We start from the raw sequence: 17358 nt of genomic DNA, 5'->3' as shown, positions 1-17358 counted from the left end.
GGGTGCAGTGAACAAAATCCTTTGTGGGGTGCAGTGAACACAATCTTTTTGGGGTGCAGTGAACACAATCTTTTTGGGGTGGAGTGAACAACATCCTTTTTGGGGTGCAGTGAACAAAATCCTTTTTGGGTGCAGTGAACAAAATCATTTTTGGGGTGCAGTGAACACAATCTTTTTGGGGTGCAGTGAACACAATCTTTGTGGGGTGCAGTGAACACAATCTTTTTGGGGTGGAGTGAACAACATCCTTTTTGGGGTGCAGTGAACAACATCCTTTTTGGGGTGCAGTGAACACAATCTTTTTGGGGTGCAGTGAACACAATCTTTGTGGGGTACAGTGAACAGAATCTTTGTGGGGTGCAGTGAACACAATCTTTGGGGGGTACAGTGAACACAATCTTTTTGGGGTGCAGTGAACACAATCTTTGTGGGGTGCAGTGAACACAATCTTTTTGGGGTGGAGTGAACAAAATCATTTTTGGGGTGCAGTGAACAACATCCTTTTTGGGGTGCAGTGATCAAAATCCTTTTTGGGGTGCAGTGAACACAATCTTTTTGGGGTGCAGTGAACAAAATCCTTTGTGGGGTGCAGTGAACAGAATCTTTGTGGGGTGCAGTGAACACAATCTTTGGGGGGGTACAGTGAACACAATCTTTTTGGGGTGCAGTGAACACAATCTTTGTGGGGTACAGTGAACAGAATCTTTGTGGGGTGCAGTGAACAAAATCTTTGGGGGGTACAGTGAACACAATCTTTTTGGGGTGCAGTGAACACAATCTTTGGGGGGTACAGTGAACACAATCTTTTTGGGGTGCAGTGAACACAATCTTTGTGGGGTGCAGTGAACACAATCTTTGGGGGGGTACAGTGAACACAATCTTTTTGGGGTGCAGTGAACAACATCCTTTTAGGGTGCAGTGAACACAATCTTTGTGGGGTGCAGTGAACAACATCCTTTTAGGGTGCAGTGAACACAATCTTTGTGGGGTACAGTGAACAGAATCTTTGTGGGGTGCAGTGAACACAATCTTTGGGGGGTACAGTGAACACAATCTTTGTGAGGTGCAGTGAACACAATCTTTGTGGGATACAGTGAACACAATCATTGTGGGGTGCAGTGAACTCAATCTTTGTGGGGTACAGTGAACACAATCTCATACTTCTGAAGATTTGAGGGTGCTGCCTGTTCCATACTCCCCCTACTCCTCATCTAGCCTTTTAGGGGTACAAACAATAGTAATTGGGGCCTAGTGTGGTTGTGTACGTGTGATATACATACACTTTTTTTGGATCATATTTTCTATTCCGCTATTTAATCAAAAACCTTTGGGGATCAGTTAAATTGGGGGATAGTCTGTGTTGGTACGTGTGAGAGAGATCCACCTTTCCAAGTTGTTGGGGTTCATCTCATACTTCTGAAGGTTTGAGGGTGCTGCCTGTTCCATACTCCCCCTACTCCTAGCCTTTTAGGGGTACAAACAATAGTAATTGGGGCCTAGTGTGGTTGTGTACGTGTGATATACATACACTTTTTTTGGATCATATTTTCTATTCCGCTATTTAATCAAAAACCTTTGGGGATCAGTTAAATTGGGGGATAGTCTGTGTTGGTACGTGTGAGAGAGATCCACCTTTCCAAGTTGTTGGGGTTCATCTCATACTTCTGAAGGTTTGAGGGTGCTGCCTGTTCCATACTCCCCCTACTCCTAGCCTTTTAGGGGTACAAACAATAGTAATTGGGGCCTAGTGTGGTTGTGTACGTGTGATATACATACACTTTTTTTGGATCATATTTTCTATTCCGCTATTTAATCAAAAACCTTTGGGGATCAGTTAAATTGGGGGATAGTCTGTGTTGGTACGTGTGAGAGAGATCCACCTTTCCAAGTTGTTGGGGTTCATCTCATACTTCTGAAGGTTTGAGGGTGCTGCCTGTTCCATACTCCCCCTACTCCTCATCTAGCCTTTTAGGGGTACAAACAATAGTAATTGGGGCCCAGTGTGGTTGTGTACGTGTGATATACATACACTTTTTTTGGATCATATTTTCTATTCCGCTATTTAATCAAAAACCTTTGGGGATCAGTTAAATTGGGGGATAGTCTGTGTTGGTACGTGTGAGAGAGATCCACCTTTCCAAGTTGTTGGGGTTCATCTCATACTTCTGAAGGTTTGAGGGTGCTGCCTGTTCCATACTCCCCCTACTCCTCATCTAGCCTTTTAGGGGTACAAACAATAGTAATTGGGGCCCAGTGTGGTTGTGTACGTGTGATATACATACACTTTTTTTGGATCATATTTTCTATTCCGCTATTTAATCAAAAACCTTTGGGGATCAGTTAAATTGGGGGATAGTCTGTGTTGGTACGTGTGAGAGAGATCCACCTTTCCAAGTTGTTGGGGTTCATCTCATACTTCTGAAGGTTTGAGGGTGCTGCCTGTTCCATACCCCCCCTACTCCTCATCTAGCCTTTTAGGGGTACAAACAATAGTAATTGGGGCCTAGTGTGGTTGTGTACGTGTGATATACATACACTTTTTTTGGATCATATTTTCTATTCCGCTATTTAATCAAAAACCTTTGGGGATCAGTTAAATTGGGGGATAGTCTGTGTTGGTACGTGTGAGAGAGATCCACCTTTCCAAGTTGTTGGGGTTCATCTCATACTTCTGAAGGTTTGAGGGTGCTGCCTGTTCCATACTCCCCCTACTCCTCATCTAGCCTTTTAGGGGTACAAACAATAGTAATTGGGGCCTAGTGTGGTTGTGTACGTGTGATATACATACACTTTTTTTGGATCATATTTTCTATTCCGCTATTTAATCAAAAACCTTTGGGGATCAGTTAAATTGGGGGATAGTCTGTGTTGGTACGTGTGAGAGAGATCCACCTTTCCAAGTTGTTGGGGTTCATCTCATACTTCTGAAGGTTTGAGGGTGCTGCCTGTTCCATACCCCCCCTACTCCTCATCTAGCCTTTTAGGGGTACAAACAATAGTAATTGGGGCCTAGTGTGGTTGTGTACGTGTGATATACATACACTTTTTTTGGATCATATTTTCTATTCCGCTATTTAATCAAAAACCTTTGGGGATCAGTTAAATTGGGGGATAGTCTGTGTTGGTACGTGTGAGAGAGATCCACCTTTCCAAGTTGTTGGGGTTCATCTCATACTTCTGAAGGTTTGAGGGTGCTGCCTGTTCCATACCCCCCCTACTCCTCATCTAGCCTTTTAGGGGTACAAACAATAGTAATTGGGGCCTAGTGTGGTTGTGTACGTGTGATATACATACACTTTTTTTGGATCATATTTTCTATTCCGCTATTTAATCAAAAACCTTTGGGGATCAGTTAAATTGGGGGATAGTCTGTGTTGGTACGTGTGAGAGAGATCCACCTTTCCAAGTTGTTGGGGTTCATCTCATACTTCTGAAGGTTTGAGGGTGCTGCCTGTTCCATACTCCCCCTACTCCTCATCTAGCCTTTTAGGGGTACAAACAATAGTAATTGGGGCCTAGTGTGGTTGTGTACGTGTGATATACATACACTTTTTTTGGATCATATTTTCTATTCCGCTATTTAATCAAAAACCTTTGGGGATCAGTTAAATTGGGGGATAGTCTGTGTTGGTACGTGTGAGAGAGATCCACCTTTCCAAGTTGTTGGGGTTCATCTCATACTTCTGAAGGTTTGAGGGTGCTGCCTGTTCCATACCCCCCCTACTCCTCATCTAGCCTTTTAGGGGTACAAACAATAGTAATTGGGGCCTAGTGTGGTTGTGTACGTGTGATATACATACACTTTTTTTGGATCATATTTTCTATTCCGCTATTTAATCAAAAACCTTTGGGGATCAGTTAAATTGGGGGATAGTCTGTGTTGGTACGTGTGAGAGAGATCCACCTTTCCAAGTTGTTGGGGTTCATCTCATACTTCTGAAGGTTTGAGGGTGCTGCCTGTTCCATACTCCCCCTACTCCTCATCTAGCCTTTTAGGGGTACAAACAATAGTAATTGGGGCCTAGTGTGGTTGTGTACGTGTGATATACATACACTTTTTTTGGATCATATTTTCTATTCCGCTATTTAATCAAAAACCTTTGGGGATCAGTTAAATTGGGGGATAGTCTGTGTTGGTACGTGTGAGAGAGATCCACCTTTCCAAGTTGTTGGGGTTCATCTCATACTTCTGAAGGTTTGAGGGTGCTGCCTGTTCCATACCCCCCCTACTCCTCATCTAGCCTTTTAGGGGTACAAACAATAGTAATTGGGGCCTAGTGTGGTTGTGTACGTGTGATATACATACACTTTTTTTGGATCATATTTTCTATTCCGCTATTTAATCAAAAACCTTTGGGGATCAGTTAAATTGGGGGATAGTCTGTGTTGGTACGTGTGAGAGAGATCCACCTTTCCAAGTTGTTGGGGTTCATCTCATACTTCTGAAGGTTTGAGGGTGCTGCCTGTTCCATACCCCCCCTACTCCTCATCTAGCCTTTTAGGGGTACAAACAATAGTAATTGGGGCCTAGTGTGGTTGTGTACGTGTGATATACATACACTTTTTTTGGATCATATTTTCTATTCCGCTATTTAATCAAAAACCTTTGGGGATCAGTTAAATTGGGGGATAGTCTGTGTTGGTACGTGTGAGAGAGATCCACCTTTCCAAGTTGTTGGGGTTCATCTCATACTTCTGAAGGTTTGAGGGTGCTGCCTGTTCCATACTCCCCCTACTCCTCATCTAGCCTTTTAGGGGTACAAACAATAGTAATTGGGGCCCAGTGTGGTTGTGTACGTGTGATATACATACACTTTTTTTGGATCATATTTTCTATTCCGCTATTTAATTTAACTGGGCCTCCATGCGAGACCTGTGTGCCTTGTTGCGCTGTTTTGAGTACTCCACCAACATGGCCAGTGGCAATGACGCCGTTCTCAGCTTAACTATCCCACTTCTATGCCTCCTTGAAAAAACAATTCGGGCGATGATGGAAGAGGATGTGGCACAGGATGAGGAGGAGGAGGAGGATGAAGAGGTAACATTTCCAAGGCTTTCAGGGCAGTCATTCGCAAGGGGCTCCGAGGGTGGGTTCCTGCACACGCAAACGCCAGGGACGCAATTGTCCAGCAGGGGCACAGTTCTGGAGGATGAGGAGGATGAGGAGGAGGAGGAGCTGGAGGAGGAGATGGAACCATGTTCACAGCAGGGTGGCACCCAGGCCAGCTCATGGCCATCACTGGTGCGTGGCTGGGGGGATACAGAGGACACGGACGATACACCTCCCACAGAGGACAGCCTTTCGTTGCCTCTGGGCAGCCTGGCACACATGAGCGATTACATGCTGCAGTGTCTCCACAACGACCGCCGAGTTGCCCACATTCTAACTTGTGCTGATTACTGGGTGGCCACGCTGCTGGATCCCCGTTACAAGGACAACGTACTGTCCTTAATTCACTCACTGGAGCGCGATCGCAAGATGCGCGAGTACAAGCGCACGCTGGTAGACGCCATGCTGCTGGCATTCCCATCTGACAGCGGGGCCACAGTGGAAGCACAAGGCAGAGGAGGAGGAGGAGGAGGTCGCCAACGCAACCAGGGCACCGCCAGCACCTCAGAAGGCAGGGTTAGCATGGCCGAAATGTGGAAAAGCTTTGTCAGCACGCCACAACAAACAGCAGCACCAGCAGCTCAGATGGAACGTCTTAGCAGGAGGCAGCATTTTACCAACATGGTGGAGCAGTATGTGTGCACACGCCTACATGTAGTGAATGACGGGTCTGCCCCCTTCAACTTCTGGGTCTCCAAATTGGGCACATGGCCTGAGCTTGCCCTTTACGCCTTGGAGGTGCTGGCGTGCCCTGCAGCCAGTGTATTATCTGAACGGGTATTTAGCATGGCTGGGGGCGTTATAACAGACAAGCGCAGCCGCCTGTCCAGAGACAATGTGGACAAGCTCACGTTCATTAAAATGAACCAGGCATGGATCCCACGGGACTTTTCCGTACCTTATGCAGAATAGCAATGGATACCGACCTTACCCACCCATTGTTCCATTTTTGCTCTTTCTCACTCTTTTGGGGTGTACCCTCATTTAAAATTTTTGAAAAGAAGCAGTGTTGGCTACCTCGTCCTCCTCCTCAGGGCCAGATTAATGTAGGGGCTATTGGAGCTGCAGCTCCAGGCCCCTACCTTTTATATAGGCCCCGGGTTGGCCATATTCACTGTTACCGCTCTTCTGTCACTTGTAAACACAGAAGTCTGGCTTCTATGCTCGCTTCCCCAGGCAGCACCCTCAGAACCTCCCCACACAGCGTGAAGGCCGGACAAGGAGGGACAGTTGGCGATGCATGGATGTGTTTATGGGCTTCAGAGACAGCATCCCATGTTGAATTAGGCATGCATGGCTGCACCCTTCCTCCTCTGGGTGCATGGCAAGGCACGGCCCTTAAGGCCCTTCAAAATCCTCAGCACCAAGCCCATGATGCTGTTAATCCGGCCCTGGTCCTCCTCCACCGCCGCTTCCACCTACACCGCCCATAGGTGTGCGCAGCCTATTGCATTAAGGTGTGCACCCCAAAGTTGAAATACACATGCATGTGTTTGCCAGCAGGGAGAGTAATGTATCGGGGCCATGTACCTGTAGGCAAGGAGAAATAGAGCAGAGCAGGTCCCAGGGAGATCTTTCCCATCTCCTCACTGGCAATGCTATGTGCCCTAAGTGATTAGGGTGTGCCCAGGCACACCCAGCACACCCTGTGCGCACGCCTATGTCACCGCCACATCCACCACCACCTCAACCTCCCTCCTACTCCATATGGGCCTCGTCCTTCAGAGATGAAGAAGAACATTGTTTTATTTTTCTGTTTTTTTTTGTTGTTTTAAGTTATTTCCCTATCCACATTTGTTTGCAGAGCACTTGCCATGCTCTTAATTACGTTTTGCTGCCATTTGCAGCACTCTAGCCCTTTCCTTTGGTGTTTTAGAGCCATTTTAGTGCCTTAAAGTTCGGGTCCCCATTGACTTCAATGGGGTTCGGTGTCCGGGAAAAGTTCGGTAAAAGTCCGGGACACGGACCCGGACTTTTTTTTAAAGTTCGGCCGAACCCGTCGAACACGGACATCTAGGTGTCCGCTCAACCCTAATCATAACCTTTTGTTTTCTACTCTGTTTTTTATATGTGACTTGTTCTTCCACGTCCTTTATGCTGTATAACGGTTTATTTAAAAAACCTTTAATAAACAAAGATTATACATAAAAGGCCACTGACCACCAATGATTGTGGGATTGTTTTGTTATGGGGATAAAAGTTTTTTTAGGTTTATTCACAACATCTTGCCAATGCAATTTCAAGCTTTCAATTTTTTCCACTACTAACAGAATACTTGCACTTGGCTTTAGTGGGCAAATGTTAAAGGCTAAGTGCAACTTAATTTATCTCTTAACCTCCTTGGCGGTAATCCCGAGCGTGACTCGGGGTTGATTTTTCATTGCAGGAGCGGTAACCCCGAGTCACGCTCGGGGTGGATTGCAGAGAGCGCAGCGGTGTTCTCTTACCTTATCCTGGCGATCCAGCGATGATCTCTCATTGCTGTGACCGCCAGCCGAGAGTCCCGCCGCTCCTCCGTCCCTCCGTCGGTGTGATCACTTCCTAGTTCCGTTCCCTGCAGCAGCAATGCTGCATGGGAGCGGAACTAGGGAGGGAAATTCAAAAAAAAAAAAAAAAAGTTGCACAAAACACAAAACACATTTTATATATATATATATATATATATATATATATATATATATATATATATATATATATATATATGCATATATGCATATATATATATATATATATATATATATATATATGCATATATATATATATATATATATATATATATACATATATATATATATATATATATATATATATATATGCATATATATATATATATGCATATATATATATACGCATATATATATATATATATGTGTGTGTGCATATATATATATATATATATATATATATATATATATGCGCATATATATACCGGTATATATATGCATATATATATATATATATATATATATATATATATATATATATATATATATATATATATATATATATATATGCATAATATATATATATATATATATATATATATATATATATATATATATATATGCACACACACACATATATATATATATAAAATAATATTATTGATTCAATTATAATTCACGTTTGTGTTTCAAATTTATCACATCTGGGATGTCTACTAGAGTCTTGTTTTGGTCAGGTTTAAGTCAGTAATTACTAAGAATTGTAGGCCTATAATACATAACGCCAAATTTCCATGAAAACAATTGTACCGCTTTTGGTATGTAATTCCTGACATAATCATACCGCCAGGGAGGTTAACTACCTTAGTGTCAGCATGTTCCTTTATTACCAAAAGCTTGTGATGAAAAATGAGATACCTTTGGGAGTCCAATTTCCAAAAAGGGATAATTTTCATATCCTCCTGGTATTTTTATTTAATATGTTTTATTCTAGAAAGTAAGGTTTATATATATATATATATATATATATATATATTTATATATATACACATTTTTATATAGTAAAAAAAAACATATAAAAACCCATATGGTTGTTAAATACCACCAAAAGAAAGATCAATGAAAATTAATCTGCATCTTGCATGATGGAGTAATTGTCAGTTTAAATATCACAGCGATGAAAACTGAAAAATGGCTTGAACAGACAAGGGGTGTAACATGCTGGTCCTGAAGTGGTTAAACAAAGATTTTGACCACAAATTGAAAATATAAAGGGATATGAAATCAATGTAATTTTATAAAACTTAAAGAAAGCTTAAAGTTTATGTGTATATTCCCTTTTTAATAAATATTGATAACTTGCAACTTTATCTATTTATTTAGTGATCTTTACAGTCTTATAGATGCACAAAGCCACTTCAATATGAATAAATGTGCAGTGCAACTTAGAAGTCAATGCTTGCAATTCTTGTATGTCATAATTTATTGGTCAGTGAATCTTTGAGTTTTAGGGCACCTTTGATTTTATAGTGCTATAAAAGGTTACCAAGGAGATGTGCAAGCACCACTAATTACATGATTATGCCATTGTAAAAGATTCAGTGTAACTACATATTCACTTTAAAATACAGACATGTCTTTTGCAAAAATATGAAGAAAATATTATTAGGCTCTGAATAAATCTTTAGGAGGCCATCTACAAATGTGTATGATATATATTAAATGTCATAATCTTTAAGGGTCTGAAAAAAAGCATACATTTTTAGGGCACTGAAGTACCTGAAAATTCACAAAATGTTTGCGTTGCATTCCAGAGTCCTTCACACTCATCCTTGGAATTTCTACATTTCTCTTTTAGGCTCTTACAACGTGTAGCTTGAAGTACAGACAGGTTTAAAAGAATTAACAAAAAGGCTGAAAAATAGACCACAGAATCATTAATATATTTTACTTTTACAGTTATACTACTATACTATACAGTTATACTTATACTTAGTAAAACACTACAATAAGTAAACACTATTCTTGTTTTGATCATCAAGAAAAAGTAATACTTACAACTCTATATTGTTAACCAAAACAAAAAATATACTTCTTGTTACCGACTTTTGACTCTACATTGGGGATGAGCTTTGGGTCGGGACTCATGTTCAGCCTGAATTTTACATCTGGAGTTCAGTAAATAGTCACACTAAAATTGTTTTGGTGTTGGGCCTGAGATAAACCTCCAACTGCAGCAGGATTTGATACATTTAACAGCAGTATTACTACCTCTGCTAAATGTGACAACTTCCCACTGAGGCTGGTTAGTAGTTAACTGGCAGTCCGGCTGACAGCTAAAATTGAAAAGGGGCAGAAATGGTGGTTGACTCCACCATTCCTGTAAAGAAAAAAAAAACTACTACCCCCCCCCCCCCCAAAAAAAAAAAAATCATACCAGACACTTTTAGGTATAGATTTTAAGAGAGATCCCACAGAAAAAAAAGTATGGGATCCCCCAAATTCAATAACAGATCCATGGGGTCTGGAATAGTTTTTAAGAGGGAATTCCTTGAAAACAACTAGAAAAGAGCCCCCCCCCCCCAAGATACACACTAGACCCTAATCTGTGCCTAAAGCTGACCAGGAAAGGAGGGGATGAGTCATGTCCGTCCACATGCCCTAAAATGGGAAGGATGTCATAATCTGTAGGCAGGAGACCTTTTGGAATCTGGAAGCCCCTTTTAAAATTAGGGGACCCCCGTATATCTGCCCACATGTGAATAAGTAAGGAGTGCCTAACCCTGCTCATTCAAATAAAAAGTAAACGGTATATAAAGACACCACACACATTTGACAAGTCCTTTGTAAAAAAAAAAAAAAAAATCCCACAATGTAAATCAATCAATCATGTCATCCTGTGAGGCAGATTATTGTCCCACCAACCCTCTGAAGGAAAAAACATGTCGACCTGTAAACATGTCCTATCCTGACAAATGTTCACCACAATTTGCAGCTCCTGGACCCTACAGCCAGAACAAATATGATCATGTGAATGTGAACATGTTTACATTTGGCTTTCAGCTATTGGAGCTTTCATTCCTGGTGGGCAGAAAGAAGGATATCCTCCAATCGAATATAGGGGACTAGTGTGGGCTCAACACACAATGGAAATTATCAAACACAAAATATATAAAAAATGGTACATTATTACATATCAAAAAGATAGACTAGCATCTTTTAGTTGATGCATAGGCAACACAGTGGTAATGGTTGCCAAAATCTTTACCAAAATGAGCAATTAGATGAGACATCCGACGTGTTTCAAAAATAAGAATTATTTTTTAAGGCTGCTCATATAACAGGTGCAAGGATATTCAAACTGTATTTGGAGGCTTCAATGTACTCAGGGAATAAAACCACATAAAAGTGTGTTGCCACCTCCCAGGAAGCCCAGTGGGTAGAGAGGGCCACCTTACCCAGATCAGCAGAGACACTGGGGTCACCAAAACATGGGGGGAGGGAACCTCAGCTGAACCTCAAAAAGGATAGATAGAATGCCCGGGGTAGAAGTATTTTGAGCTGGTATGAATGCTGACGCTGTGATTAGCTGAAAAGCAGATAGCCGACACAGAACCAAAGAATGTTGCCACCAATTAACAGCATCACAGAGCAGCAGTCATGCAGCTAGGCTTTCAGCTATGAAGCTGTCATTCCTGGTGAGCAGTCATCAGGAGCAGATTGTATTGATAGTTACATGTCTTTATCTGTGGGTCAGCAGGCACCATCTATCATGGCTGACATGATGCAGTGCAGATATTAGGCAGCACACCACAGATCTTCAAGTTAAGTCCAAACTTTTTTTATGAAGCATGATCACATCACAAGCAAAAGAGTACAACATTTCGGAGCTGCACAGGGCCCCTTTGTCAGGCATATGATGATCACAAGCCTGACGAAGCGGTCCTGTGCGGCTCCAAAACATTGCACTCTTTTGCTTGTGTGTAGTGTTTAAAACAGCACTCATGCCATTCTTAACTGTGCAAAACCATATCAGTGGGAAAGTAATAATAAGAAATAAATGAATAGTAAAAAAAGTTGTCTCGACCAAAAACCTGCCTAAAAAAAGCTATATGCAATTATACGTACAGTATATTCCTCTTATGTGCACGAAATTTGATGTGAAACAAACATATCCCATCAAAATGTCACATATATGAATAGTCACATAGAAAACACATAATAAACATATAAATAGTGCTCCGACTTTTATACAACAAATCTGTTGTGATATAGAGTCCAAAATGCTTGTCAATTGTTTCCAATAACTACGTGACTGTGAAAGATTGCAATAGTCTGCAAGACTCTATGTGAAAATCTTCAAACAGTAAAAGATCACTACAAGAATCCACCACCAGCTGAATTAAATAGTGTCACCAGAGGTATCTGCTGGAAACCCAGCTATTAAAGCGTTTTCCTCTGGGAGTGATGCTCTGCAGTATTGATATATTGCACCAGCATTGCCTCTTTATATCAAAGACACGGAATCATCTGACCATACATCCATACATTATGGGAAAATACAAAAAAGTTCCCATAGTATGAATCTGTATAAAATCATATTTATTAAATCATATGTGAAAACTCACATTTCCAGGTGTCTTCACTGACACCAGTATATTGTACAGTTAGTTTATGAATCAAGCCAATTTCCAGGAGTAGACTCTGGCTGCGAACTTCGAGCTGTCAGTACGTAGTGACGTCACATCTACTGGCCCTTTCCTACGCGTTTTGTCATTTGATGTTTTCCAAGAAGCGATTGAAAGGGCACACTTTTGCTTGTGATATGATTATGCTTAAATAAAAATTTGTTTGGACTTAACTTGAAGATCCATGGTGTGCTAGCATTTATCCACACTGCATCATGTGTGTTCCAGTTTCCAGCTGGTGGTTGCTGCAGCATTCATTGTTTTAGGGTCTATTCCAGCAACACGTGTAATGGGAATATGGATGGTTTCATCATGACGAAAATGAGTCTACATTGCTGGATGATGTTATTGATGATGGAATAAGACTAAAGGGCTTGTCAAAATTTGTTAAGGCATATTTACTTTACATTTTTTGTAAATGAGTAGAGATACCCCTTAATCATTCACACTGTGGATATAATACTCCCCCCACCAGACTAGAGTTGGGGGAAAGGGCTCTTGTCTTCATAACATGGGTCACAACTGGCAAGGTATGCTCCTCATGTTGGGGGCATGTGGCCTGGTGTTGTTCAGGAGGTTGCACACACTTGTCTCCCTCTTTCATACATGCTCAGATCAGGGTCTAGTATGGATTTTGGGGGGATCCTACACTTTTTTTTGAAAGGGTCTCCCCTTAAAATCCATACCAGACCCTTCTGGTAGAGAATTTGAGCTGACCCTGTGCATTTTTTTCTATGGGGTCCTACTTGACATCCATACCAGACCCTCAAGGATTAAGGTCTGGTATGCATTTTTAAGAGGAACCCCTAAAAATGCAGGTTTATGATAAGGGTCTAAAAAAGATGAAGGGAATATCTTGCCATTTTTATATAAACAGAAGGAAGCAGCCAGGAGCTTCAATATAAACTACATTTTTCTTTGTAAACATTGTATGGATGTGCCACTTCACAGGCAGGTTCATGGCATCACCTGAGCATGTTATTGAAAGGAATTTTGCATTTTTAATGCTTTACCTTAAGCAATATTTAAATCACTGCTCCCTAACAATTTTTTTTATTTGCTTTAGTACATATCCCCCCAAGTTCTGTGGAACCCCCCCCCCCCAACACACCTTGAGTATCAGCATTGAAAATACTCATTTTTTGTGGTTTGCATATGAACATAGAGTCACCAAATGCATCCCAATGGAACCCAGGTACATTCAGCTCATTACACCTCTGCATGTGAATTTCCCTAACCCCCATTGCTAGGGCTCCTATGCACTATATTATTTTTAGGTGGTAATTGCCTCTTATACCATAGTGAAATTAAAATACAATGCTTACGCAATCATGCATTAATTTGAAAAAAAAAAACATTGTGCAAATTTTAAGCCTCTAATCATTGTAGTAAAATTGTCTAAACCCTTAGTATTCCCCATTATTGTACGCCAGTATCATATACAAATAAATGTATAATTTATATAAACCTAATTTGTGAAATAAATAGAAAACAGAAATACTACTAATAAAAACATAATTGTAAATAATATAATTCTAAGCTTCATTTATTTATATGGACCATACGAGTATATTTATGAACATAAAGTATATATTTAATGACTTATTTCATATTAACATTTTAAAAACACAAAAAAATTATCAATTCTGTCTATAATGTATTCACATCAAACAAACAGTTTTATGAGAAATTACTGTCATTGGTTATTTGAATTTGCTTTAGCTGTTTTTTAAAAAAATGTAGTTACAAACAATTGCTATCACTTTATCTTTTCTTATATTTAGCTGAAGGGGAAAAAAGGCTTTGTTTCTGACCTTTATTTACATAGCTCAAAATATCAGTGTGAGATGTTCTAAATATGCCTTTTCATTATTTCATTATCAGTTGGAGAAAAATACTAGGCACTATGCAGTCCAAAGTGTACCTGTACATGTGCACTCTTTATTTGGAACAGTTCAAAATATGAATCATACTGATATTATGTATTTAGTTGCATGCTTTAACTCAAAAATTTGAAGTAAGTTGCTTCATAGCTCCTAAAATTGAACAACCAGAGCAGATTAAACGAGACACACATATACAAGTTAGATAAAACTGGTTACCTGTGCAGCTGATGTGCCTCATTGCAGTCCAGAGTGCAGCCAGTGTCACTGGTGAAGTGTATGTGTCTAATGATTTTGAGCAAATAAAGAGGAGATAGGATTTCAGCACTGTTCTCACAGAACAGCTCCAGCCCACAGCACCTTTAACTATTTGCCTGTCATTAGTCATTATCATTGTGTAACCAGTCTCATCTAAATTCTACACAGGGCATTGTATTTTTATATATTTAGTCTGATAGCCTTGTTATAGTGTGGAATCAGGAGTCTTTTTATTTCAACTTGACATTTCCCAAAGTTAATCACACTTTTCCAGAAAGGCAATTGAATACTGATGAAGTACTTGGAACTATAGGTACTAGTCAGGTATCAATTCTACTATATTTAAAATGGTAAAGCTTCATTTTTTTTTTTTTTTTATTTAATAAACATGTTATACTCAAATGCTCTGTGCAATGGTATTGCACAGTGCAGCCCTGAGTGTCTACTTATCAGGTTTTATGCCGGCTCTCTCTGCTCCTCCTTTTGCAAGGACATTTTATAGTTTATATTCATTAATTTCCACATTTCTTTGTAACTTAGGGGTTGATTTACTAAAACTGGAGAGTGCAAAAAATTGATGTGCATGGTAGCCAATCAGCTTATGCTGTAACATAAGTTTGTTCAATTAAGCATTGACAAAAAAATAAAAACTGGAAACTGATTGGCTTAATGCAGAACTGCAATAGATTTTGCCCCCTCTAGATTTAGTAAATCAACCCCTTAATAACATGGGATTTCAGTCTTTTACTGTATTAAAACTGATAATATTTACTGTCCCCCAGCCACCCTTCATTATCTTCCAGCCTGCAAAGATTGTGTTCATAATAAAAACAAAAAAATACACACTATAAAATTCATAAATCTGTCTCACGGTAGTGTGACGAATAGCACAACTTGCCGCCAATTCATGTACACATCAGTCATGTGAACATGAATCTGTTGCAGAATTGTCTCAGGAGAATTTGTCTCAGAGAGAATTTTGTCTGTGATAAAATACGTATACAATCCAGAAAATTTACTTCAACATGGAAAAGGTCTTATTTACCTGCCCTCTCCTTATCACTAATTTGTCAATACTTTCTTATGAATTTTCTCCAACAAAAGTGACAGACAGTAAAAGTGTTGAAAATAAGAACTGCATGAATTGGCCAACCACATGGATACTAACAACAAAAATGTCACACAGGTTTTGAGATTTTGGTGCAAGGCTTCAGACTACATTCAGAAACATGTCGCAATGCCTTACAAAATTGCCTCCACCGTGCCTGTGTTGTGAATATTGAAAATTATTTACTGTGCAATGTTTATGTAAAATATAGATGAGCAATGGATTGTTTTAAACAGCATTTTATTGCTTGTTCAGAACATGTAAACACTTTAATGTGCATTAACTGGGCACAGATTCACTATAAGCTAAACATAACCCCTAAAATGAGACATTAGTTATACCCCATTTAATCTAAATGAAACGATAAGTACACTTATCCTTTAATGTAGATTTAATAAACGTAAGCAGTCTCGTGTTCTTATTTTTTTAATAATATAAAATAATAATACAATATATACACAATGTATATAGAGTGACATTGAATGCCCAGCATTTTTCTAAATATCAGTCATTATCCATGTCTAGACATGCTGTCCTGACTGCAGTCCTTCTATGTGTTTTGTCTAATTGAATACAAGCCAATGAAGAATTACTTTTTGAGTAATCAAATTATTTGCAAAGGCCACAAAGAAGTTTATGCTAGAGGCACCAATGGACATTTTCAGTGCCACTGTTAGCAGATTCTAGGAGTGGTAATTGACTTATGTGTGTAATGTTCACAAACCACAGTACAATTCTGCAATATGATGGATGTTTCATAAAATGTGATTTTAATAGGGGTTTTGTTTGAGCGATGTTTTCTGCTTGGAAAATGAGTCTTTTATTTCTTTAAAGCTGAATTCAAGGCAAATAGATGAATACAAAAGTGATATATATGTACATATAAATACACATAGTACTGTGCAAAAGTTTTGTGCAGGTGTGAAGAAATGCTGTAAAGTAAGAATACTTTCAAAAAGTATGTATTTTACATGTTTATTTTTTTTTATCAATTTACAAAATGCAAAGTGAGTGAACAGAAGAAAAATCTAAATCAAATCAAGATTTGGTGCGTTTACACTTTGGTTTCAAACCAGCTTAAATTACACTTTGTACACTTGCACAACATCAGGGATTTTGTAGAAATAGAGTCAGGTGTATGATTAACCAATTATACCGAAGAGGTGCTAATGATCATCAATTTCATATGTAGATTGAAACACAGTCATTAACTGAAACAGACACAGCTGTTTAGGAGGCTTAAAACTTGGTGGGTAACTCTGGTACTAAGGTAAGGTTGTGGAAGACACATTTTACAGGTCATACACCATGGCAAGACTAAGCGCACATGGTAGTTATACTGTATCAGCAAGGTCTATCGCAGGAAAAGATTTTAAAGCATATGTGCTGTTCAAGCTCTTTCAAAGAAACACAAAGAAACAGGCAGGGTTGAGGATCAAAGTCGCAATGGTTGGCCAAGGAAACCTAATGCAGCAGATGAAAGACACATCATTCTTACTTCCCTTTGACATCAGACAATGTCCAACAGTGCCATCAGCACAGATATTGCGGAAACCAATTGCGCATCTACTGTTCATAATTCTGGATTAAAAGGATTGATTACATAATACACAAAAAGCTGAAAAAATTATTATAAAAATAAATAAAAAATATATTTAAAAAAAAAAAAGGAAAAAAAATGTAATACATTTTTTTCTATAAATTTTTCTCTTTTTCATATATAACCCTCGGGGGACATAGAATTGAGCGTGAAGATCTAGAAGGTTTCACGCATACATAGTCATGAAAAACCTTTCACCTTCTGGCAGGGCCATTGAAATGGCCTGAATGCCAAACAACTCCAATCCCACCATACTACCCCCATGCA

General features: G+C 39.5%; 1 protein-coding gene across 1 annotated transcript in view; it reads right to left on the bottom strand.

The window, feature by feature from the left end:
• Nucleotides 1-14437, bottom strand: part of GFRAL (GDNF family receptor alpha like) — a gene marked incomplete at its 3' end in the record, with an annotated part of 100965 nt that extends 86528 nt beyond the window's left edge. Inside the window, exons 1-2 of the mRNA XM_082252408.1 lie at nt 14345-14437; nt 9334-9468 (exon numbers count right to left, since the gene is read on the bottom strand). Of these exons, the coding sequence (XP_082108534.1) occupies nt 9334-9468; nt 14345-14366 (157 nt within the window). The 5' untranslated portion in view covers nt 14367-14437. The remainder of the gene's footprint in view (nt 1-9333; nt 9469-14344) is intronic.
• Between the last annotated feature and the right edge of the window lie 2921 nt (nt 14438-17358).

The sequence above is a fragment of the Pelophylax lessonae genome (genome assembly GCF_965119305.1).
Source record: "Pelophylax lessonae genome assembly, chromosome: 3".
NCBI lineage: Eukaryota > Metazoa > Chordata > Amphibia > Anura > Ranidae > Pelophylax > Pelophylax lessonae.
The sequence above is the reverse complement of the archived record's forward strand: the minus strand, read 5'-3'. Positions and strand labels throughout refer to the sequence as shown.